The sequence below is a fragment of the Haplochromis burtoni genome, unplaced genomic scaffold (genome assembly GCF_018398535.1).
Source record: "Haplochromis burtoni strain Fernald_Lab_line unplaced genomic scaffold, NCSU_Asbu1 Contig_71, whole genome shotgun sequence".
NCBI lineage: Eukaryota > Metazoa > Chordata > Actinopteri > Cichliformes > Cichlidae > Haplochromis > Haplochromis burtoni.
This window is the reverse complement of record NW_024582432.1, coordinates 2,271,435-2,297,207: the sequence shown is the minus strand read 5'-3', so window position 1 is coordinate 2,297,207 and position 25,773 is coordinate 2,271,435. Positions and strand designations below refer to the sequence as shown.

The window sequence follows — 25,773 nt, the reverse complement described above, 5'->3', positions numbered from 1 at the left end:
ATCTATAAAGTTCATAAAGAAAGTGTAACTTCTGTCGTGCTGTGCTTTATTGGAAATCGAATTTCCCAGAGGAACCCACCCGAGGGATTAATAAAGTTCTATCTTATCTTATCTTATCTTATCTTATCTTATCTTATCTTATCTTATCTTATCTTATCTTATCTTATCTTATCTTATCTGTATTCTAAGGCCTGGCATGTTTCACAAAAAACTAAAGCAAACCCAAGACAACAGATGTAACAGATCTGCCTTTTTTATACCATTAACATACTATTGCACCTAAAAAGCTTTGAAATTTCATATTGTGGTCTAGGATGTGTGAGTGTGGAAATATCTCACTAAAACTACACATCAAACTATACTCAGTGCGTTTCTTTTGGTCTTTCTCAGCTCGCTGTCCAAACACCTCACATTCCCCATGATGATTGCTGGATGGTAGATGGAAAAGCTCCATCTCTGAAACCCTGTTCTTTCCTTCATAGCTTCTTCAGGATTACAGGCCTTGCTCGAGGCAAAAAAAAAGTCAGCCCGAGGAGATTAATCATCAAGAGTGCAATGCAAAGACAAGTCGCTAGTAGACCTGCAAAACTTGACTTGTGAATTGCAGTAAAAACCAAGTGTCTGCTACGTGTACTTGGAAACGATCTAAAAAGACCAATCGTCTTTTTCTATCACATGCATCCATCCATCCTGTTGTGCTTATCCTTACCTCTTCAAAGAACAAAGTCAAAAAACAGAGTTTGCATTTATATGCATATTTTTATGTGTCTGTACAAATATTTGCACATTCAAACGAACAGCTTCATCCTCACATGATTTGCAGAATCTCATCTTGTGAAAATCAAGCCTGGCAAGGCAAGGTAAGGCTGCTTTGTAGTAGTTACTAACTGTAGATGTCCTGTAGAACTTGTTTTCATATCTAATTCTTTCTGATCGAAAACTAAAACCAGAAAGCATCATTTACACGTGACTGGCCACTAGGCGATCAACTGATAATATTACTACATCACTAGTTATATGAGATATAACTATATATATAACTATATATATACAGTGTTGACACACACCAAAATTACATAGATATCTCTATACTTTGACCTTAAACAAAACAATAATTCGAACTTCCTTATCTTACTCAAAAGGGCATTTTTAGACATAAAGGTCTAGCGTCTATATTGTAAAATAATAGTTAGAAATAGTTAAACTCACTTACAGGACCATATCTTTTGTAGTTCTGAAGGCTGTCTGTGTCTGTGGTGTGGATAAGTGATGTCTACATTATTGAGTTGCACTGGGGTAAGTGCATTTCTCTGTAGTTTGAGCATTATGGATTTAATAGATATATGCTGCTGCTGCTGTTTTTAGGTCCTGTGTGAACTTCATGCAACAGTAACTTTGGGTTTACAGAGCACCCTTTAAGGTTTCTTGTTTCAGTATGACAAACAGGTTGTTTTAATCAGCTTTAACAAACAACAAGTGCTGCGTTTCATCTAATGACGATACCTTCTTAACCTCAATTTAAGAAGCTCACACTGTGCAAACATCGCTTTTGTCGCTGCCCACTGAAGTATAGCAACCAATAAGATTATTTATGATTCTGGAACAGCTATGCCTCAGAAAATTGTCTGTGTAATTACAGGTCCAATCTGCCAGCTGTACAGGTTTGATTGTACAGCGGTGGGGGTCACGCACCTTTTCTGACAGCATCCCACAGCCAGCTGTTTAACTGACAGTTTCTGCATGTATGGCACTCTGGGTTTTTCTGGGCAGTGCTTTTATATGACATCTGAATTAATATGGTTTAATTTAATGCTGGTCATTGCAAATTCAAACCTTGTTTAAATTCATGGAAATCCATGGGTGTGAAGGACAATTCTCGCAGCAAACAACAGCGTCTGCAAATTGCACTCCTCCATAAACACACAAGTTTGTTTTTTTGTTTTTTTTAAAGAGCGATAAGAAAAAAATGGAAAAAGTTTGCATTTGCAATTTACACTGATCCTCGAGCCCATCAGCATTTAAATGAAAATATGAGACTGCAGTCAAAAAGAATCTATGAATGGGAGAGCAGCTGAAGAGTGAGAGGAAGGCTGGCTACAACAATGACTGCAGCTCAAGCGGTGCGAGGAGGAGGAGGTGCAGAACATGGTCTTCCATAAAATAATCAGCAGCTTTCAAACTGTCTTTCCACATCTCAAATAGCACACATTTCTTCAACAATGTATTTCATTACTCATGTGTTCTGCATTTAATGCTCACATGATACAGGAACAGAGGTCTTATTTTGCTGGTTAAAAATTCAATCTCCATTTCTGTACTTTTCCATTTGGTCCTTGCTTTCGCCAGCTCTGAGTGCGGTCAGTGAGCACTGTCATGTCTGGATTTGAAACAGAAAGACATTTTCAGTTTCCCTGTGACATTCAGAGGATGTAGTTTAGACATACAAAAAAGGCAGTGGGCTCTTTTCTGGGTTTCATCTTCCTTATAGAAAGCTGCAACTTTAGTCCGCTGTGGGGAAAATGCTTTATTTTTTTTATATACAGCAAACACGATGACAGGTACGAAACTGAAATCCTGTAAAATGAAACGCTTTCTACTGCCCTCAGAGATGACAATAGAGGGAATGATTTATGTTATTTTATTTGATATTTTTTAAGCTGCTGTGGATATCTTGAAAAAGGTCAAAAGAACATGACAGTGGCCCGGCACCTGCCAAAACACTCACTGTGTCGAGCCAACGTGTAATACATTGTGGCGATATGTTCAAGCCAGCTATTTCAAGTCATAATTACTCTTTATTTTCTTTTCCTCAAATACTTACAATCTGACTACTGCCCTTCAGAAGAAGGGCAGTAGTCAGATTGTAGTCTGATTGATTGATTGCTTTCGAGGAAATCAATCAGATCATCATTTCCTCGATTGCCTTTGAGGAAATCTTCATCTCCTCGAGGCAAAGCACGCTAATTTTCAATGTTTAGCACCACACATGACAGAGCACACAGCCCAGATTCATCATGCAGCGGTAAAGGTGACTAGACTGTCAAATCATCAGTTGTGCAGAGTGTCGCATAAAAAACACAGCAAAATAAAGTATACTTAAATATGCAAAACATATATAACTAAAGGGAATGGAAACAAATGTACATAAGAAAAAACATAAGAAATATATTTATCCTAAAACTTGGAAAATCCAGCATTAAAGCAGTCATAGCATGAAAAACAACTTAGATTTGCTAGTATTAAAATACATGCACTGCATAAAAAAAAACAACAAATATGGAATAAAATAGTTCATAAAGGTAAATATTTCCACTAATCAAAGAGCTCAGTTAAGCATAAAATACAAAACAATGAAGTGTTCAATAAACCAAAAACCTAAATATGAGAAAATAAGTAGCTTCAATTTAAACATGAATGCAGATGTGCTTGTGTGAGGTGATTCAGCAGAATTGAAACAGTTGTTAGAGAAGCTGTTCATGTGCATGTCCAGTAAGTAATGCACAGAGTATTCAGGATCCACTAATTATTCACATCCATTCACCACAGCCACAGTCATTCGGATGACCTCTGCTGGCAGCAGAATCCAAACAGTGTCGATTCAAACTGGATTCAAACAGCAACACCAAAGACGACTTTCCTCAGTGAGTCATGTGGACGCATTCCAACAGCTAGCAGGATTGCATCACATCTCTTCTCACCAGAATAACATCCTCTCTGTCTGAAAAGCCACAAAGCCAGGTATGGTAACACTGTGGTCTGGGAAGTAAGAGTTCGGCAGTGTCTCACTTCAACGCTGCAATGCTCCATGAAACACATGAAACAGGTCCAACTCTGAACTGCCATTGTTTCCTCTGTGTCTCCTCCATAATTACAGACCTTACATTCAGCAGAACTGTCAGCACAATCAGCTGGTGAAGATTATCTGCTGTCAAGAAGGGGGGAAAAGCTGTGGACATCCAAAGCAAAAAGTTGCTATTTCACCTTCGTATGAGTCACAATAAGCAAGAAATATCAGTTTCATCAAGTGATCAAGTCACTAAAATGAAATAAGCAAAAAGCAAAAACAGGAGCTGCTGCTCAGCACAACCCCTGGACAAATACAAAAAATACATATATTTGCATTTGTCACATAAAGTAATGCATCCTCTGTCAAAAATGTAATACAATCATAAATACTACAAAAACTATTTTGTTGTAAACTCCTAAGACCTGAAGTCTTTCATGGCAGGCATTTTTCATTTCTCTTTGCTATTTGGCTTTATAGTGTCTGATAGAACTGAGTAATGATGTGCAAAACTCTTTATTTGGTGTCTGAACACAACATTTCTCCTGAGTACAAAACAAAATGAGAAACAACAATTGCGCCCTTTTGAGCAATATGGCTCATTTGAAAGAGGAAAGTTTAGTACTGTGGTCTAGACAACCCAAAATGTTATGTCACCATATGTGGATGTCAGGTCCTAAGAGGTTAAATTAAAAAAAAAGATGAAGCAATTACCAAATTGTTGATGAGTTTCACTAGTAGCATTATAGTTATTCAAACATTTCATAATGATATTGTTAACATGAATACTTTAACCACAATAATGACCATCTAATTCAAATATATGCAGATCTTCGACAACTATGAACTTACACAACCTCTTGTAACTAAGATCACATAAATCATTGTATTTCTCTTGTCCATTTTAATTGCACAGAATAAAAAGTGATGTATGTGTGATTAAATATAACTCGTGGTCTAAAAGCATTTTCTCCGGTCAGTCAGTCAGAAGGGGCTACATAAATTCCATTACATTAAATGTACATATTGCATATATAATTCAGCACTCATAGTGTTGGATGGAAAACAAATCTGAATGACAGACTAATGAATTCAACAAAAGCTAATCAATGAAACCAGACTGGATGAGTGGGTTAGAGCGACTTTAAACTTCAGATCCAAAGAAAAGCCAAAATAAAAGACACTTTGTTTTACCGTTTCCAAGAAACATCTGTTGTCTGTAAACTGAAACCACTTCAGTCTGTGACTACACGGGTGGTCGAAGACAATTTAAAAAAAATTACAACAAAACAAAACATTTGCTATGCAGTGCCTTGTATAAAGAGTCTGATGTTCAGTTCTTTTTTCAGCCATAATTAAAATATTCATAAATACTGACACAACAACAGTTTTGTCCCAAAGACATAACAGGCTTAATAAAATATTTTCAGGCCTAAAAATGATTTGCAAGTCTTCTTGTGATGTATGTAGCAACAACCAACTCTCCTGACAAAGCAGTACCCAGCTCTGAAAAACCTCAAAGCGCCACATCTCTCACTCTCACTCTCACCTCATGAAGTTTGTCATTGTGAAATCATAGCAACAACTGACTGTATCTGCATGATGATCAGCTCTGATCTTCTCTACTCTGGACATGTGAAGCTGTTTGGTGGAACGCAGTATTTTACAAATAACTGAGAGACAAAAACAAGAAAGCCACAAAACTTTTATTTTGTACTCCTACAAAAAATGTGTCATTATATCCCCAAAGACTTTAAAACTTCCTTCATTACACTGGATAAAAGTTTGTTTGTTCCTGATTCTGTTTGTGTATAAGATCTGCATTATCAGAGATCTTTATCTTAATAACTACATAATTAAACAAAAGTTATACAGTTCAGCAGGAGGATTTCAGGTGATAGCATCTTTAAAAAAAAGATTAGGGTGTCTCAAATCGCATACGTGCTGTATATGTGCAGCCACGATGACAAGTCTGAGGCTTTTATATGTCCCAAATTCACGACAACTGTCACCTCAAGGTGCTTTAAATTGTAGACTACAGATTCTACAATATTAAACAAACACTCGTAATGGTCAAAAGGTTGAGTGTGAAATTTTTTGAAATAATTTTTAGCTTGTTAAAAGAAGATTCACTTATGGTGACAATATCATTGTGTAGCTAACAAATGGACACAGCTGCCATGACATCACGCACCGGTTTCTGGACCACACATTTTGAACCCTCACTATTAGCATTGTTTGGAGTGCTAAGTTATTACCTACCACTAGCAAATTGTTAGCAAGCAGCATTTGTAAACTTACGGAACCATATTACAGAACAATGTATGAACAAATTGTAACCAAGTGATTTGAAAAAATCAAACGTGCAGTGATTAAGAAGTTGAAAACTATCCATAGAGCTTAAAAGAGTTTGGACCAGGTTGTAAACATTCTGTTTAAAGGTGTACAGCTGGGCATTTTAACACTAGAGTCTGGGTTTTGGAGCCATGCAGCCTTAGAAACTACTGTTTTTGGAATGTGTTTGCTTGAGCAACTGCCTTTTTCTATGCATTGCAATTACATGTGTTTTATTATTATTTGGTGTTCATGCATGTTAAATTGTTCTTCATTATTATATGCCAGATGTAATTTCTGTTAATTGCACAACTAGCAACCCCACATTCTGTATTTACCCATAGTGCATATAGTACAAAAACCTAGTCTTAACTCAAACATTTATCACATTAAGAAACCTTGAATTTATGAGAAATGCCAAGAAAAGTGAACATCTGCATCCAGTGTCACACCAGAAAACACAAACAACTGCAAAAATAAAATATCGTCAAAGGTCAAGGTTTCCCTTTAAAGATAATCCCCTGTCACGAAAACAAACAAAGATGTATAACTCTTAACTAATGTATTAAAAAGTCAAAAATTAGCTTTGATAACAGATTTTCAAACTGATATTAACTCATTCACTGCCAGCCATTGGCAGTGAATGAGTTAAACCCATTGACTCATTCACTGCAATTGACGGCTATAGACGTCAATGGCAGTGAATGAGTTAATCAGTACTTGTAACAACATTTGTTGGTACACAAGTGCCAGCTTGAATGTGGACTGACAGAATCATCTAACCATTACGGGTGAGTTTAAGCTCCTAACATGTACACAGTAGGTGCTGTTGTTGTGACTAGTTTCCGCCTGACTGCTCAAAACACCGTCCTCTCTGCTTATCTGCCTGGATGCAGGACCCAACCCCAGTTATTTCTGATAATCCACAGATTGTAGGCAGCTAACAGACATTTGTTTTACGACAGATGCCAGATTCAGATAAACATTTAATTAGCAACTCATCAGCTCTGTCAAAGCTAATTACCCCAGTTTCCAGCCAAAGCCAAAAACTGCTCCTCTCGCAGTTGGTTTGCATAACAGCTGAGTCTGCTGGCTGTGACAGGATATGAGAAGCCAGAGGCTGCGAGGAGACAAGACCTGCTTGCAGTGCTGTAGCAGGAATCAGAGTGGCTAATCCAGCCATTCTGCCATGGCTGAGAGTCGCAGGTCAGAGAAGTGGAAAGAATGGGTTAAATAGAATTACAGGCTGAGAAAACATTGTACTATTTATCAGCTTGTAACACGCCTGTCATGGAAATTACTGCTAGTGATATATCTCAGCAGCACGTTTCTCAGCAGTCAGAAGGAGTGGGATGTGAGTTTTTAGGATGGGCAGTGGACACAGTCTGGCTGTCAAGTGGTTCCTGAGAGGTGTATAGTGTGAAAACAGCACAGACGTGACCAGTGAGCAGCGACAGCAATCGCCACATGATCGCAGGATTACTGACCCTCTAGTCAGATGACCATCTTGATGATTTTTGCATATGCTGGACTTGTGCGGAATGTTTGCAGCACAGTAACAAACAGAAATGGGAAGACGTCATCAAGACATCTCCACGATCATTTGCTAATGTCGAGCTCTGGAATTAAATCATCACGTATGACTGTAATTAGAATTTGACATGCTTACACATTATACACACTAAGGCATCTCTATAACACTCAGGAGCTTCTCTGGGCTGACCTGTAACCTAGCAACCGTGTGACATCTCACACAAGCAGATGATTAAAGGTACCTTCTTTTCCATTCTGAGCATGGAGCCTTTGATAGATCCCCCCCGCCCACTACTTCGATTCCAGCATTCTCCTCAGTAGCATGCCAAGAACACTCATATAACCTACAAATATGAAATAGGAATCGTCATGCTTTTTTTAGCCTTTTGAGACCAGGGGTCTGTAGCTGGCGTAGCAGGCAAAGCCGCATCATTAACTGCTCTTAAGAGCTGATACATCTGGCTTTTCATGACACACCAGGATAGTGCTGATCTGCAGGGGCATTTTGAAGCTCATATTATTAGTCTGCACTGCAAATAAATAACACACAACTCAGCATTTATATTTTGGCTGTTAGCCTTTCCAAAACTATAACCATGAAGGGATTATTGATGTTTGTGTCTAAAAAAGCTGTTAGTTGCTTTCAAATAATAGTCATAAGCTGACTACATTTTTCATTTGATTTATTCTTATTGAAATTCCAATTCATTCCGATACACTCTGTCCTGCTCATCTTCAGAGATTAAAAATAAAACAGTTGGACTTCTTGGTTTTCAAGACATTTCATCTCTCTGAGAGGCTTCTTCAGGTCTAGAACAATTGGTGTAGAGTCACAGGTAATAATCCCCTGGGTGGGTGATGGGAGTCAAAGAGTAAGTACTGGGCTGTGTGTGGATTTTTAGCAAATTTTAGTGGAGCTCTGAACAGAAATTATTGCGAGTTGTGATTCTTTTCCCCACAGTGAGCCAGGTTGTTCCCCACCTACCAAATCACACTAAAAGTCAGTAGGATTAGAATTAGAATACTCTAATCCCAGAGGAAATTATGTAAAAAATGTATTATAATGTCCAATGTAATCTTATCTATCAGTATTGCTTATTATTCTATTAATATTGCACAGCTTTTAGTCATCTTTGCACAAAAATAGCTGCTAGAAATATCCACCGAAGATCTACTTTTAAATTTCTTACTTTGAGTGCATTTTAGTCTCTTCTTTTTCACTTTCACTTGAATAAAGAAGTTGAGTCAGCTTTTCCTACAATCCGCTCTAACTTTTACCAGAGTATTTTTTTAACACATATCTATACTTCCACTTAAGTACAGAATGTGTGTACTTTTGTCACCTCAGCTGGTGAGGGGGTGATGTACTGACAGAGAAGGTCAGTCAGGGCCAGTTGATGGAGGACATTTGAATACATCCAATTAGTACTTTTAGAGAGGCTGTTGAGGGTTTTGGGCTTAACAGAAAAGTACAGCTGTGTATCATCTGCATACCAGTGACAGGAGATTAAAACTAAAAATTAAAAATCAAAACAGAATTGGTCCAAGACCTGTGCCATGAGAACTCCACATATGAGGGTTGCAGATGAGGACACACATTGGTTAATATGAATTCTGAACTGTTGGATGAAAACCATTTGAGCGCAGTACCAATGATGCCCACCAGTTTTGTAATCTGTTAACCGTAGCCTGCCGATAAATCTAGGAGGACTCAAATGGAAGGTTCATCTTATGTCAGCACTTATTTTTTAATACAGCTGTTTCAGTGATGTGGTTTTGTCTGTAACAAGATTGGAATTTATTAAGGATATTGTTTCCTTCAACTAAGGTAGTAGTAATAAATGTGAGTTTGGAAACTGTCCTGTTATCATCTAAAACAGTGGAGGAGTGGTTGGCTTTTTTAAGGTAACCTGAAAATGAATGTAGGAGGGATAATGAAAGAAAAGAAACCGAAGAAAAAGCACACATATGTGAAACAATATCGAGGAAATCTAATGTAGCATTAACCATTTAGGAGAACAAAACTTCTTCAAAGTTCAAATGTTAGGCTTAATGATTGCAAAGTCCTTTGTAATCACTGGATGCATTTCCTCAATGTGATCCTTTGCCAGGCTGTCATTAGATGTCTGTTCACAGGTCTTGCTCTGTTTTGCTGTACAGTCTAGATTACAGTATTTAGCAGCTCAGTTGCATTGAGATCCTAATACTGACTTGGCTGTTACAGAAACTTCCACCCTTTTCTTTGCATATCTCTTCAGTTACGTTCTCGGTATGTTCCAGGGTTAGGATGCAGTAAAGTCTTACTCCGTGGACTCCATAATTCATCCAGTTATACATCGAGACTGGACATCACATCACACCAGCACCTCTGTTTTTGTGGAAGATGGCTTCAAAGGCTTCTACAAATTTGTATCTTTCTACCATTCTAGTAGCCACTTATGCAAAATGTTTAGTCTCGATGGCAAACTCTCAGTACTGAAAACTGCTCTTCGTGGTTCACCTGAAGTCTTCTTCAGGTTTTTTTATTACCCAAGATTGGCCTACTTCACTTTAATCATTTCTAGACTTTTAACCTGCTTATTTTATGAATCAACAATTAACAAATTATTGTCAATAGAAAGTTTTTGAGCTTCTTATGACCAGTTCTTTTTCCCCCAGGGAGTAAATGCAGAAAAATGGACACACACATACACACACACATATATCTATTTATGTTTGCGTGTGTTTATATGTGTGATTTGGGGCTTTATACATACAATTGAATTGAATTGCATAGTTAAACTGTATAACAACTCTTCATTATGTTACAAATGAACACACTTGTCAGGCATCAGATCCCAAACATAATTTGTAATTTACCTTCATGCAGATGTGTTTCTTAGATTTCTAGTGTACATAATATTTATTTATGCAATTTGCACTTCTGTCTTACACAATGTCAATGTCAATAACACTTTTGCTAATTTTAAAAAACTAAATTTTTACTTTTGCTTTTAACCACGGTTATAAATGTAGAAATTCTTGCACCCTCATACAACATGGCCTTTAGTTAGAAATCAGAAAGTCTTCTTTTCTTTACTTGTGAGTTTTCACACCACTGTTAAATCTACAACTATTTGATGGCAAAATCTTCTGTGTAAGAATGCAAAGTTTGACAGATATACTGCAGCATTAGCTGCTAAGCATGACTGAGCTCCACTAAGGGTCAAACAGATAATGTCATACTACATCAGAGAATAACTACAGCACTGCTGCTGAACAGCACGCCATAAGCTATGCTACAGTGACATGACCTGTGTACCAAAGCAGGATCTATTTTCATAATGACACCTGAAGCTGTACTTTAGGAGACCGACATAAAATTCCTCGCCGTGCATCGCTACTTTTCTCTTCTTACTTCCCCTCACGTGCTCCTCGTGCCTCTGTCTCTCAGAGCATTGTTAAGGCTCTCAAATAACCAGATAAAGATGACGCTGGGGAACCTGGGCTTAGACAGCAGCAGAACAAGAAAAAAGAAAGGAAGACAGAGTTTTAAAGTTGGGTTATATCATAGTGCGTGTGTGTGTGCGTGTGTGCGCGTGGGTGTATCTGAGAGATTGCGCACTTTCTGCTTTGGAGATGTTTTTTTTTATTATCTCAAATGGGGAGGAGAGAGGAAGAAAGGGGTGAAGGAAGGAGGAGGAGGAGAGGGGGAGAGAGTAGGTCTAAAGAGCTGGAAGAGAAGAGGCAGGACTGGGGAACTGGAAACATGAGATAGGCGAAATGACTGCATATTGGCACTCAAATGGGATATATCATGGAGTATATGAAAATAAAACCACATGTGCAATCTGGAGAGGCAAGATAAAGCATTTTTATTATGCAACTTTTCTGGAAGAAAGTACAAATGAATAAAATATTTACACATATAAATATATTTCAAACATATATTTTGTATGTGGTTAGTTAAGATGTGATTATGAGATTATGTGTGCATAGTGTAGGTAGCTCTACTGATGTGAATTCCGTAAGAAAGTGTTAAATCACCCAATAGTTAAATTTATTCTGTGATATTTTCCAACCAGCCACATCTTTTACAACACCTCCTCATACAGTGACTCACAGATACATATTTGCAGAATTTCTCCACACACAGATGACCAGTAATTAAAACGCTTCAAGCTTCACAAAGTTACATTTAAAGGTGCGTCATGCAAAAGATCCAACATTGCTCTTTGCGACACTTCTATATAGTCCTATATAAAATCACCAACAGGAAGTTTTTGCCACTTCCTGGTGGTGACTGTCTCGGAAAAACAGTTAAAAAATGTAGGCATACCCCTAATTTTAAAAGTGCCCACTGCATAGTTGTTATGCAGGGGAAACTGTTCTTAGACAAGAACACTATTGTACAGGACTGTAAGCATGATTTTAGCCCTGTAAAACTGGACGTTTTAACATGGGAATGTATGGAGCCAGCCTCAAGTGGGAAAAAATGCAGTTTTTAGCCTTTTCACCTTGGCTTTAGACAGCTGTGGAGCATGTGTGAGCATGGGGCATCTAAAGATTGAAAGGCTGGTGGATCAGTCCCTGGCTTCTCCATGTTTCTGTTGAAATATCTTTGGGCAAATAACTGCCTTCAGTGCATGTACTGGAGTGTGTGTGTATAAATGTAAAAGTGCTGTACACTGTCTATGTGATTGGGTGAGTAGGACTTGCTTTGAGTGTTTGCAGCACTGCAGCCTCCATTTCTTCATGTTTCTACAGCAGAGCTGCTGTGGCGAGTGCTTTGAGGTCTCTTTGGGCTGGTTTTAATTTTTGCTTTTTGTTGTGGGCTTTGTGTTCACACGTAAACACTAGAGTTCAGGGATATGTGTTGGTGCATGGATTTATAACCTATGGTTTATACTGTCAACTGGTAATTATGTGACAATGAGTTTTAGGTCCATTTATGGCCTTGCGAGAAAGTAATGTAACAAGCAGTTTAACACATTACTCTGGTAGTTAAGTAACATACTGCATTACAGTAACCAGTAAAGTGTTCTTTTTTTTGAGTCACGACCTCCAACGACTGGAGGGGACATTGCTTACCACCAGTGTTGGGACTAACGCGTTATTAAGTAACGCGTTACAGTAACTACGTTATTATTGTGGTAACGAGCACGGTAACTAGTTATTATGCCAAAATCAGGAACGCGTTACTCGTTACTGGGATTTAGATAGGGTCGTTACTCGTTACTTCGTGTGGTGGCTATCGCGGAGCTTCCACAGATTCAGTAACATTAGCAAGTGGTGGAGGCCAGCAGGTGGATGAAGGAAAAGGGACGCAGAAGGAAAAGAGACCCGAGGCGGCCGCCGGTCCAAGTGTGAACTGAACTTCAGGTAAGAAGTTATGACCTGCAGTCTCTCTGGGTCAGATATGAACCAAGTTTAGGTGGAGTTTATTTTCGTTATTCTGACTTTTTCCGTACTGCGTGCTAGCTAGCATGACGGAGTTTCTATACAGCTGGGTGGGTGCTATGAAGTTAATGATGTTGAACTTTATTTTGTTCATAAGTTATTAGAGTTGCCAACCGTCCCGTCTGGTATTCAGAGAAAATATTACGCGTTTCTTATTGAGGTGAAAAGGAACAGTTTGTCCCGTAATTCAGCTACAATGAAAAAGGCACAAAGCTGGAGTTATTCTGTGTCTTTGCTGCACAGCTGCCTCTTCTTCTCTCATTCTCCCCCTCCCTCTCCCGTTTCTACTTCAATCATGAAAACTGATCAATGATCAGCTGATCGGCTCTCTTGTTTGTTTATCGCTCACTTTGCGCCGAAAGAGGAAACCAGCGGATGTCGCGCTAAACAACAGCAGCACGTTTAAGCTTGATCAGCTGTTGTTAGAATTTATTTAATATTAATTTCTAGTATCAGCTGATGTTTGCTGGAGCCACAGCTGTAAAAAAGCTGCTGGTCATGATATGGTTTGGTTATCTGGTGAGAGGGAAACATGAAGATGAAACCAGGAGATGTCCTTACTGGATCATCAGAGCTGAACAGGTGATGGAGAAACAGGTTTACCTTTTAGGTGACATGAATGAGTTGAAGGGAAGTTATGAACTGTTTCTGAGAGACAAATAACACCAGGATCCTTTTTTAGGTAGCTGACAGCTGGTAACTGTGCAGGGGCGGGTCTAGCAAAGTGTTGCCAGGGGGCAGGTAGGGCATTAACAGGGAAAGGGGGCACAAAGAAATACTTTTCTTTCTTATTCTCATTTAAAATGTCTAGCTTTTAAAAAATAATTATCTGAATCTTACAACAAACGATTGATAGATTGATGCATATATACCATCAGAACAGTGAACATCACTGTCACAACAGCGTTTGTTTTCATTCAAAGGCTTTATGATTTTTCCTATAATGGTGGGCCGGTCTCTAGTCAAAATGCCCGGGCCAATTTTTGTCCCAGTCCAGCCCTGTATGCAGCTCATCTGCAGTCTGGTGTTACCTACATCTTCCTATTCAGAAGGCAGAATTTCTGAGTTCTGAGTACAATCGAAAGCACCACGACTGCAGTTTTTGTGTTGGATGTAAAAGGCGCACATGACTCTGTGACGTAGGCTAGAATCATGGCAGCAGTCAATGACGGTCCAGGCGTGGGATTTCTCTCGTGGAAATATGCACATTATCTTTTCCTTTCTATTGGTAGGTGGCACAGTGCACTGTGGCAAGTAAGCAAGCTAGAAGACTGGCAAAGTTATGGAAGAAACACATTAACAAGAGAATTCTGAGTAAAACCAAAGTTACTTTCCCTAGTAACTAGTTACTTTGAAAGTAACGAGTAACTTGAAGTAACTGAGTTACTTTTGATAGAAGTAACTAGTAATGTAACTAAGTTACTAATTTAAAGTAACTTACCCAACACTGCTTACCACTCATACTAAAGTGCCTCCTTTACATGTGGGAACAATACGTTTTGACTGTTCAGACATTTGTATAACCAAATAAAGTCAATCAAATGTTTTTTAAAAAAATTACAAATAAATAATGGGACGCTTCATTTGTGTGTTTAGTTTCAGTGAGACTTTGTAAATTTGGAGTTGAGTTGCTCTAAATTTTAGCTTAGTTTTAGTTTTTCACTTTCCTGCCAATGTGCCACTTAGACTTCTTTTAGTCAAATTGGTTGAATTCTTTGTAATAGACTGAAAAAAGATGATGGTTCACCTTTCTCAACCCCTTTAAGTTGTTGGGATCTTTGAAAGGGACTTTTTTGATATCTCTTTACCAACTCTTCACATTTTTGTCAGATGGAACGTGATCCTATTTTCTTTAGGGTACAGGTCTTCCAAAGCAGATGTTCATGTGCTACGTGTGGAACAAGTCTTGGTTTGTCTGGGCTAAATAATATGTAATGAACCAGACTGAGTCAAGAAAATGGGCTGTTTGTAGTTACCACAGAAGCTCAAATGAATTCTGCTGTTCCAGAGGTAATAAATTCATGATTTATGCGAATCAATGTATGTGACGCTCTCCTGATAGGGAAGGTCCGGAATTATAGTTGCCGTAAATGATGACAGAAAAAAATAAAATAAAGCTCAGTGTCTCAGAAAATGATTTGGAGCTCTTCAACAGCCTGGCAGGAGAAAATGTAAGAGTGTGACTGATTTACAAAATACGCTAATGTGGGTTTTACATGTTGCCATTTTTCATGTGTCACTTACTTGAGAGACAGGCCTTCAAAGATGAGAAATCTCTTCTTAGATCAAAGGTATCTTACAGAAACTTCCCCCACAGGACAAGTGTCAGAGTGGTTCTTATCATCAAAGAGTCCTATGCTCAGAAGCACAAGATTGGAAATGAAGTCCTATAATCACGGGTGTCCCATAATCAGAACAGCAACCACTGTGGCCACAAGTCCCACTATAACAATAATGGCACAATCAATGACGGCAAGTTACCTTTAACAAATGCTATAATATGGGGTTCCTGTTAAAGCAATGCTAAAAACATTGGGTCTTAGAGTTATTTAGGCGGGGTAAGGTGTTTAATTTTGAGTCAGTTTCTATTTTTGCAAAACTTTTGAAATGTTTATATGTAGGTGGAAAAGTAAGAACGGTCTAACTTAGCTTTCTGAAACTATCTAGAGTAAAACCAACAGAGGCTATAGCAAGAATTCCCTGAGTGCTTTGAAGTAAATAAATATGTGGTTTATTACCAATAAATCTACCTTTTCATTTGTTACTCCCAAATACTAACACATCTCATATATGTCCATTGACATTTGAACCATTCCCTCTTTCAGGATCATTAGCGCGTTCATCTTAAACCATTCTAGATCTGTAGAAGAAGAGCCACGCCAGCTAAGGTCCACTTGGAGGGGTTTTCTTTGGTCTTCAGGTTAAAGGTCCATACGTATGTGGGTCCCCTCTGACGAGTCTTATAAACAGGGCACTGGTAGAGGTTTCTGTTGTCCCATTTGTCCACTGGGATAGCCTTGATGAACATGACCGGCATGGTTGGGGTGAGCTCTTTGAGACGGGCATCCACAATCAAGCCAGTCTGAAAGAAAAAGAAATAGAGAAGGAAAGTCGGGGAGATGGGAAGGAGAGGGAGGGTGTGAAGGAGGAATGACAAGCCAATCAACCACAGACAGGAACATTCCACAGAACTGAAGAAGTTATAAATTAGTTTGAGGTTTGAGGAAGCTTTGCTCAGATGCTGTGCTTGCCATTGAGCCTCCATTTAATAATCATTTCGTGCCAGAGCAAAGAAAAGAAAAGAAAAGAAAAGAAAAGAAAAGAAAAGAAAAGAAAAGAAAAGAAAAGAAAAGAAAAGAAAAGAAAAGAAAAGAAAAGAAGCTGTTTGACTAATCTTGGATGGCACAAGCAGAGTTAGAGTTTGTTAAACACAGTTTTGTGGCACCCTTGAAAAGTGGTGAAAGTCAAGAGAGTCTGAGCTGAAGTCGAGCTACCCTGTCTTAGTATACACACTCTCTAAACACTCGGAAACAGAGTGGTCTGTCTCACTAATTAATCCTCCTACAATTAGCTCCTGACAAACAGAAGTTTCTCCATGCATGCACAGTGACTTTCAGGAATGAATGTAAATCCTGATGACTTTGGAAAGCAAAGAGGACAAAGCCCGGACTGCATCTGCAATTCCTACAACACTTTAAAGAGTTGCTAAGTACCAATAACCTTATATCTGTTTCGGGTAAATAACAATGATGAGGATCCTAAAGTGAGCAAGTCATTATGGTAAAAATGGTAAATGGCCTGTATTTGTATAACGCTTTACTTAGTCCCTAAGGACCCCAAAGCACTTTACACTACATTCACAAACACTGGTGATGGCAAGCTACATTGTAGCCACAGCTGCCCTGGGGCGCAATGACAGAGGCGAGGCTGCCGGACACTGGTGCCACCGGGCCCTCTGACCACCACCAGTAGGCAAAGGGTGAAGCGTCTTGCCCAAGGACACAACAACCCAGACTGTCCGAGCCGGGGCTCGAACCGGCAACCTTCCAATTACAAGACGACCTGCCAACTCTTGAGCCACGATCGCCCAATTATAAATTGTCCTAATGATGCTGTGTCTACACTCTTACTACACTAGCGAATATCCATTTTGATTGTGTGCTCACACAACATATTGAAAGAATCAAGTACATCACAAAGCAGGACATCAATAAGTAGTGTCCATCACAAACACAAATCATTTCAAAGGACATATCTGCATATTCTGTGATTCCACATGCAATAAATGATGTCTGAACCATCTCTGAATAAAATGTAAGGTTCATTAATATAGATTAGGTTTAATATAAATCTTTGACTTTAATGGCTGCACAGAGCATTGTCCAAACGGAGCGCTGCATACTCGCCTATTCACACTCTGCTACTCTACTCCCTGCCAGTGGCACAGAACTGGCCCTGGGGCTGAGAGGAGAATGGGTAGGAGGAGAAGAGTTGTGTGAGTGGAAGCCACCCAGCCTGTAGGGCTGCCTGTCTATTTGCCTGCGCCTCCAACTTTAATGAAGAAAAAAGGAACCACTCCTCCAAAGGGTGATCTCAGTGCTCAAGTGCACACTCTGCACATTCCCTAATTAAGAAGTCTAGTGGGATGCACCTTGAAAGCTGGGCACATATGCAGAGCTTGAATGTATAGAGATAGAAAGAGCTTTGGGAAGCTGAGTAATGTGCTATGCCCCAACAGCTGAACACAAGCAGGTTGCAAAGCAGAAAATGAAGCCACTAAGGAAATGTGAAGGTGCTTGTTTTGTGAGCTTAAATGAGGTGAGGGTCAGCTCACCTCATTTAGATATATAGTCTGAGGAGCTTGCAAGTGAAAGCATGTTGTGTTTGTTGTATCAACTTTCTGTAACAACTTTGCGGCACTCAGCTAAACAAGGAAATCAATAAAAACTCATGTACCTGTGTGTCCCAGCGTGCACCCTCCATGTACAACCCGTGTATGTAGGCCCCTTCACGAGGTGGAGAGCTGAAGTCCTCGCGATTCTTCTTTGTGACATCGCACTGCAGACACATACTGTCCAGGGGCCACTCGTTTCTGCCGCATAACCACAAATTTCCTGTTAACAAGCCATGTGGTTTCTATCATTTTCTTATATCTTAATGCTGAGTAGCCCTACCTTCTCGCCATAGCCTGCATGATGGCTGTGAGAAAGGACTGAGGGTTAAAGAAGCCAGCCAGCCACACTGCAGAAGGTAAGCTGAAATCAGCTGACCAAGCTTCCAGCTCCCTGATCCTGGCCAGCAGGTCAGTGAACCACAGGGCCAGGCCAGACATGGAGGGATATGCCCGTTTGGTCCAACTCTCTGGCACCATGTCCAGGAAGATAGCATTCTGAAGGTTTTCCATGTCACTGGTCATGGTCAGCTCTCCCTGATGAGCGAGGGTTAAAGGAGAGAGAACAGATGAGATAAAAAAATATATACTGCTACACGTTAACGGAGTAATAAAAAAATTCTTGTTTCTTATTTCTCCTTCATTAATTTCTGCAACAGACTGACAGTAGAGCACCTGGTGTTTTAAGCTACAATCCCACTGATACAACATTGACACCTTCCAACAAACAACCTGCATGATGATCTGCTGGATGATCTGCTTGATTTGGGCTTTAGGCAGTGTCCTCTGGATTGCACCTTACCACCAGCAGAGAGGGAAGGAACAAGGCTAAACGAAATACTAGCCACTCTTTATATCCTGTTTATCCTATTAATTCTGCAGCGTTTTCAGTAAATATCTTTCTATGAGCATAGCAAAACTATTTCTTCCTGTTGTGCATGGCTGAGGACAGTCAGGAAAGTGGTACAAAGTGGTGTTACTAGACAAAAAGGACTGCAGATAGCTGGACAGCTAAGGCCTCCGTCACACAGACCTAGAGAATGGTTGACAGTGGTGTATTTCCTGACCAGCTGGTTTGTGGTTACTAGAGGCTGTTGCTGGGTGAGGTTAGCCTCAAAGACAGTGGTATACGAAAAACCTTCCTGTGATTGCTTTGGTAGCTAGGAGACTGCTGTGGTTACCTGTAGATTGTGTGGAAGATGCTGCCTTGCCTGCAAACACTTGCTAGCTAACACAGAGTATGCTAACTAACCACTCAGCCATAGTGAAAATTAAGAAAGTGTGATGCGAAGTTGTGCCTTTTTTTCTTCCCCACCTGTCACGTTTGGTTCTTTTGCCATCAGAATTATTGTCTAAAGGCCAGAGAGATGCCCAATGGATTTACTTTACCAAATGGACCATCCCGGCCTTGCCGTATTGGTTCATTTGATTGACCTTTGTTTTTATTGTTTATTTTATTTTATTTTCACTTGCTACACACGGGACAGACATGACTGGGGGAAAGAAAAGGGAGAAAGAAAGAGAGGTGGGGAAAGAAAAACAGCGGGGAAGAGGAACGGTGATAAAGGGCACAAAACAAAAACAAACAAAACAAACAGACAAAAAATACATAATCATCACCTGGATCACCGGTTGAGAAAGAAAAAAGAGAAAACAAGCAAAAAAAAGAGCAATATAATAAACAACAACATCACGATAACCTGTGTGTGTCATGATCCTGGGTCTGCTGACCCAGCGTTTTGTGTTTAGTTTATGTAGCCTTCAGGTTTCCTAAGTTCATCATAATCATGCCTAGGTGTTTCTAGTTATTTTCCCCTCGTGTTTCCACTATGTTAAGTCTCCCCTGCTTTTCATGTATTTCATGTCTGTGGCTTATGTTGTCAGTTCAGGTTGTCATGTCTATCTCACTGTTTCCTGTTTTATTGTGAAGAGGTCTGGTGTGTCTGTGTTCATCATGTTCAGTTACTCTCCCCCTGTGACGTAATTATGTTCATGTGTCAGCTGGGTTCCCCAGGTGCTGCCACTTCCCTCATTATTCTCCTGTGTCCATTTAGTCTGTGTGCTCTCAGCCATTCTTTGTCAGGTCGTCCGTTGTATTCACCCGTTGTACTGGTCCGTTGTATTCGTCTGTTGTACTGCTCATCCATGTCTCGGCTCCAGGTATCCCTGTCAGTTCGTTATGTTTAGAGTTTTGTATGTTTCGTTTTAGTTCACCCAGTTTAGGTCATTGTTTAGTTTTCATCGATTCCCTATTATTTTGTACCCTTGTTTCTTGCCTTAATAAACGGCTTGTTTTGTTATTCATACCTCATTTCGGTCTGCGCTTGAGTCCTTCCCTGCAACATACGGTCTGCCCTAGCCAGACCGTGACAGTGTGAATATAAAAGTAAATACTAAATATTGAATATTATTGTGCAGCACATAAGATCAACAGCTCACAGTGTGCTTTGAGGTAGGAAGGTAGGGTGTAATTTGTGTCTGTAAGCACCCGTGTGTACACCTGTGAGCATGAGCGCGCTTGTATTCAAAAGGTTCCTTCATGTAATGATCTGCTAGAGGGTGTGGGGAGCCACAGCCCCGTCCTCCAGGGCATGAAGCAGGTATGGAGGAGATCCAGGCTCCAGGCATCCAGAGACCCTCAGAGCACAAGAGACCAAGGAAGACCAACGACTTGCTGTTACATAGTGGGTGCAAACTGAGGTCTAGGCCTGACTTCATAAATCTACCACTATAATAAATTAAAGAACACTTCTATGTTGGCATTACAATAACAATAGGTTATCCCACATGCAGAATTCTGAGACTTATATGTGTGGAAGCCAACAGAAAAGGAAAATAACATTTGATTGTGTTCATAAGCTACAACATTTTCCTCTGTTTTGGATACTCCCTTGGTATTCCTTTGAAGTTCAGTAATTTCAAGACATTTTGCTTTAAAACAAACATGAATATGATGCAATAGAAAAGTATGGATTTACTTGTTTGAATGTGAGGATTCCATTAAAATGTTAGATATTGCAATATGAACTGCTGGTGTGACCCGACCAGTGTTTGATAGGCAGGTCATGAAACACGAAACTGCAACATCTACACAGGTATCGGCAAGTTCTGTCCCTTTGCCATAGAAAATAGATAAATCTAATTTATCCAATTTCTAACTTCATTTTTGAAAAAAAAAAAAATCTTTCAGATAACATTATGTTGATATAGTGCGGATTTGTTGCAGTATAATCACCAGAGCTTGCTAGGCTGGTGATGTCACCATAAATGCTAATATTACTTCTATTGCCATTGTTTGCTGTACTTTATTGAACAGGCTGCTTGTGGATATGAAAAATCTGTTGTATAATTTGGCTTTCATGCTCTTCTTGATCATCTGGAAATACCCATTTTAATTAGGGCGAGTGCTCTCAGTGCTGACAAATGCTGTGTCTGTGCAAAAAACTTCTTGCTGGTTTTTGAATGCTATTTACAGGAAGGGAAAAAAGTTCCTGCTTGTCTAGCTAAACACTGGAGGTGAGACCTTCCAGCTACTTAAGGTGTTGAATGGTAACAAGCCCTTTAGAAATCAGTAAACATGGGAATAAGCAAGCCATGCCAGATAAGGAAACATGCTGTAAGATAGCCAAGAGAAGATGGCACTGATGAGTAATGAGACAGCATGCGAGTGAAAACAGTAGTGTCCTTCACCTGCTGATAGTGTAGCTGATGTATCGCTGATGTATAGATACCCATTTCTGACATAAGAATTCTTTATGAGAGTGATAAGGTTCTGTGGGTTTATCTAGATAAGTGACTTTATCATTAACCACTCCTCAAAATAATCCATCAGTTCAGCCATTTCATACTCAACCTCATAGCACTATGAAGCTCCAACACCTCAACCAGGATAACATTCTGATAGTTCCTATTTATTGAACTATAGAGGCAACATATGATTCCATTTGCTGGTACAACAGTGTACATGGCTTTTAAATCACTGAGCCGATTTATTGGGGCTTGTAGGGCGGGGAGATCGAAGCCTCATAACTCCTGACAAATGCATTGACATATTTTTCCCCCTTTCTTTCTCTTTTCATTTGTTGTTAACACATGACTCAGTCAGGCTTGACACAGAGAATGCCGACATCTCATTCCTTTCTGCTACTCTGTAAGCCAGATCTCTGAGTCACTCTTACAACCGTGCTTCTGACAAACAACAAAGGAAAAGATTTAGTTATGCAGGAATACTAACTAAGCAGCCTCTTGATGTCAACAGTAGAGAATCCTATGTAAAGTGAATCATAGGTGTTGAGAATAACTGAAGCTTTTTATGGTGGGGATTCAAGTCACAGTTCACTGTTTGCCATTGCAGGTTTTTAGTTGTTGAGGGTCCTGTGCAGTATCTTGGCTGTTCCTAGGACTGCACTCTTCTGGACAGAGATCTCGAATGTTCTCTATACTTCTTATGGTCGCTCAACTCCTAGCCAAACATCTCACTGATCACTATAGCCGTGGTGTAGATCAGCTGATTTGTTCAATGCATGGTTTGAGCTCTGGAACCAGTCTCTCTCATGGTCCTGGGTCATGTGACCCAGTATTCTAATTAGTTACTCTGTGTTCATAATTTTTTCATAGTTCTTTCACAGAGTGTCATAGTCTTTTTAGTTTACACAGTGTTCTTAGTCTCCTTAGTTTTCCCAGTTTCAGTGTTCTCTAGTGTTTTTGTCATGCCATCAGCCACAATAAAGGCTCGCTTTATTTTTGGAAACCTAGTCCTGTCTCCACCGTGTCTGCATCTGGGTCTACCTCTTCTTCACACCGGTGCATCCCGCCGTGACAGTCTCTTGGAGAAGGAATGGACTCTTTTCCATTCTGGAGTTGCCTTTGGTGGAAGGAGGTGGGAGGCCTGGATATCCTACGTATCACCATTGGAGTTTTTATTACAGGACAAGACGGTTGCTTCCCCGCATCTTCGGCTTGGAAAATTGGTCCTGACTGTCGTTCAAAGGTTGCTCCATTTGAAGATATCTCTATTAGGATGAACATCAGGTAGTGGCCTCCAGCTTGCACTGGAAGGGTTTGCAAGCCTGAAGCAGTGGGAATGAGAACTAGAACCTTAGACTAGACTGGTCGATCAACGTCCCTATCCTCACGTATGGATATGAGCTTTGGGTAGTGACTGAAATAGTGTGACCAGTTGCTATCTCCTACCAGCAGGAGGCCCAGGAGTAGACCCATGTCAAATAGGTCTTTCTGCTGGCCTGGGAACACCTCAGTGAGGGACTTCTGGGCTTCCTTGCTTAGGTTGCTCATGTGACCCAGCACAGGATAGGTGAAAGAAGATGGATGAGTGGAGGAATCAATGGATGGATCTTATTTGACTTGGTAGCTACTGAATACTGTATCATAATAAAACTCAGGCTTTGTCCACAGGACATGTACAATGTAAATGTTTTTGCAAGGCAAAACACTTCCATCTCCAGTCTCATAACAGTGCATAGCCTCCCATTAACACTTCAAAGCCACTACTCACCTTAAGTCCAAGGCTTAGCTCGTGAAGAGAGCATCTGATCTCCTGGGTGAGAATGTTCATACGCTCACACTCCTGCAGCGCCACGACCTGATAGGGAGTCCTGTCCTCTGCTTTCCCTAGAAGCTCGGCCATGTTGAACTCCTCTGGGAGTTTCTCCAGTATCTCTTCCAGCACTGCATGCACCTGATAACATGGATAGGAATGTAGAAAAAAGTGAGAGGAGTGTTTCCCAGTAAGGTAGCCCATTATGCTTGTCAATATTAAAGCTAAGTAGGACAAGAAACACCAATGGTAAGACAATACTCTCCTAAGTAAACATCTGAAAAGAGATAGGTTCATCTGAGTCACATAAACTCAGTCCTGTCAATGCTGACAGTCTGAGAAACTGTTTGAAATTGTTCCATAAATATTCATGAAGACATATTTTTGCAACACCAGCTTTTTGTTTTCAATAACAGTATTATTCCTTCAGAAAATCAATGCTCACATCGTATTTTTGTGGACAAGGGGTGAAAGCTAATGTCTGTGTCCAAACTTTCCCAAGACAACCAGCAAGAGAGATCAATCAAAGGATTAGGTACCAAACTAAGGATATCAGGTCATCGTATCTATGGATTTTTTGTTTCCTGATGATTCTGAATATCTGATTTGACTTTGGCAGCTACTGAACACCCAGAATACAAAGTGGGCCTTTTCAGTAAGCCAGAAAGATTCCAAATCATAATATATTAAATGACCAATGGAAACACGGAAACACACACACACACGGCAAATGTCACAAAGTCACAAATCAACCTTACATATATGTTTTTAGACATTTTAAGGTCAACTAATCATTGACTTAAAAATACAGATGAGAGCAAACATAAGTAAATCAATCCCAGTTAAAAGCATGCGCATATGAATTAAACATGAATGAAACATGCTGAGCAAACTTCCCTAATGGTCAGCGGTGAAATCAAATTAATGTTTTCTGTTAGAAAGGGGTTGTTGCAATTATCAAATTGTAATCATAAAGTGGTGGAAATAATTATTTGATCCCCTGCAGAATTCATAGATTTGCTCACTTACAAAGAAAAGAACAGTCTCTAATTTTTACCATAGTTTTACTTTAAAGGAGAGAGACAGGATATCAACAAAAATCCAGAAAAACACATTACATGAAAGTCTTACCCAACCAGAATTCTGACTCCCACAGATGACTGACTGTGTTCCCATGTGACACGCAGATTACAGTCAATTAATCAGTCAATTATAGATACATCTGATCTCAATCCATTATGAGTAAAAAGCACACCAATTCCTCCACCAACATGGACCAAAGAGCTGTCTAAAGATGTCAGGGACAAGACTGTAGACCTGTAGACTGTCCATTAATCATCCTTGATCGGGAGCTGGAATGTGGATGAGCCCAAAACTACACAGGAGGAGCTAATCTGGAGGCAGTTGAGATCACAGTCACTAAGAAAACAACTGGTGAAGCACTATGCTGTAATGGATCAGATCCTGAAAACCACAAAAGTGATCACACATTCACGATCATCACGAGCATGTTATTCTTTGGTTTGGTTTGCCACACCGACTTTGTCCCCTATGGTGATACTAACAATCCAGAGATGTACATGTAATGTATCTAACTGTGATATATTTTTTCATAAGCCCATTCACAGGACTACATACTAGATACACAATACAGTTACTGTGATGAACTTTCCAGTTTTGTCTTTCTGTCTAATGTCATTAACTACTCCCATTTTTAACATTGTCAACACACAGTTTAGTCGACTGAATAATGGACAATACACATGTGAATGGGGCTTTATTGATCAATTTCACAACAACTGCCAGCAGTCAATTGTTTGGTTGGGGAATACCTGTTTTTCCTTTGCAATCCGTGGTTGTCAGATGGTTGCTGACCACTCTCTGGGCTGTGTGGCTTATTTAGCTATAGTTTAGTTTATAAATAGCTTCCATAACCACGTACTTTACAGGGCACTTTTATTTAAAGCAATTAATTTAAGCTTTTACTTTTAAATGGCTCAGTCATATTAGAGCAAAAATAGGATGAGAGTCTCTTTGTGAATAGGAAAGATTTATGCATATCAGATTAATAAATTGAACTTTTTGCATTGTACATCTGACCACAAGTAGTTGAGTCAACCAACTAAGGCCTTTTCATGCTTAACCTTGGGGTAGTCACTTTTAAGTTATCTTTAAACAATCTTCAAATAGTCCATCTTGGACTAACTGTAATCATTCAGGGGTGCAACGATATTC

General features: G+C 39.6%; 1 protein-coding gene across 1 annotated transcript in view; it reads right to left on the bottom strand.

The window, feature by feature from the left end:
• Nucleotides 1-14,464: 14,464 nt before the first annotated feature.
• The window catches only part of dnah9 (dynein, axonemal, heavy chain 9), a 183,886-nt gene continuing 172,577 nt past the window's right edge, over nt 14,465-25,773 (bottom strand). The window contains exons 75-78 of the mRNA XM_005923750.3: nt 23,497-23,679; nt 18,265-18,518; nt 18,047-18,182; nt 14,465-16,172 (exon numbers count right to left, since the gene is read on the bottom strand). Of these exons, the coding sequence (XP_005923812.1) occupies nt 15,945-16,172; nt 18,047-18,182; nt 18,265-18,518; nt 23,497-23,679 (801 nt within the window). The 3' untranslated portion in view covers nt 14,465-15,944. The remainder of the gene's footprint in view (nt 16,173-18,046; nt 18,183-18,264; nt 18,519-23,496; nt 23,680-25,773) is intronic.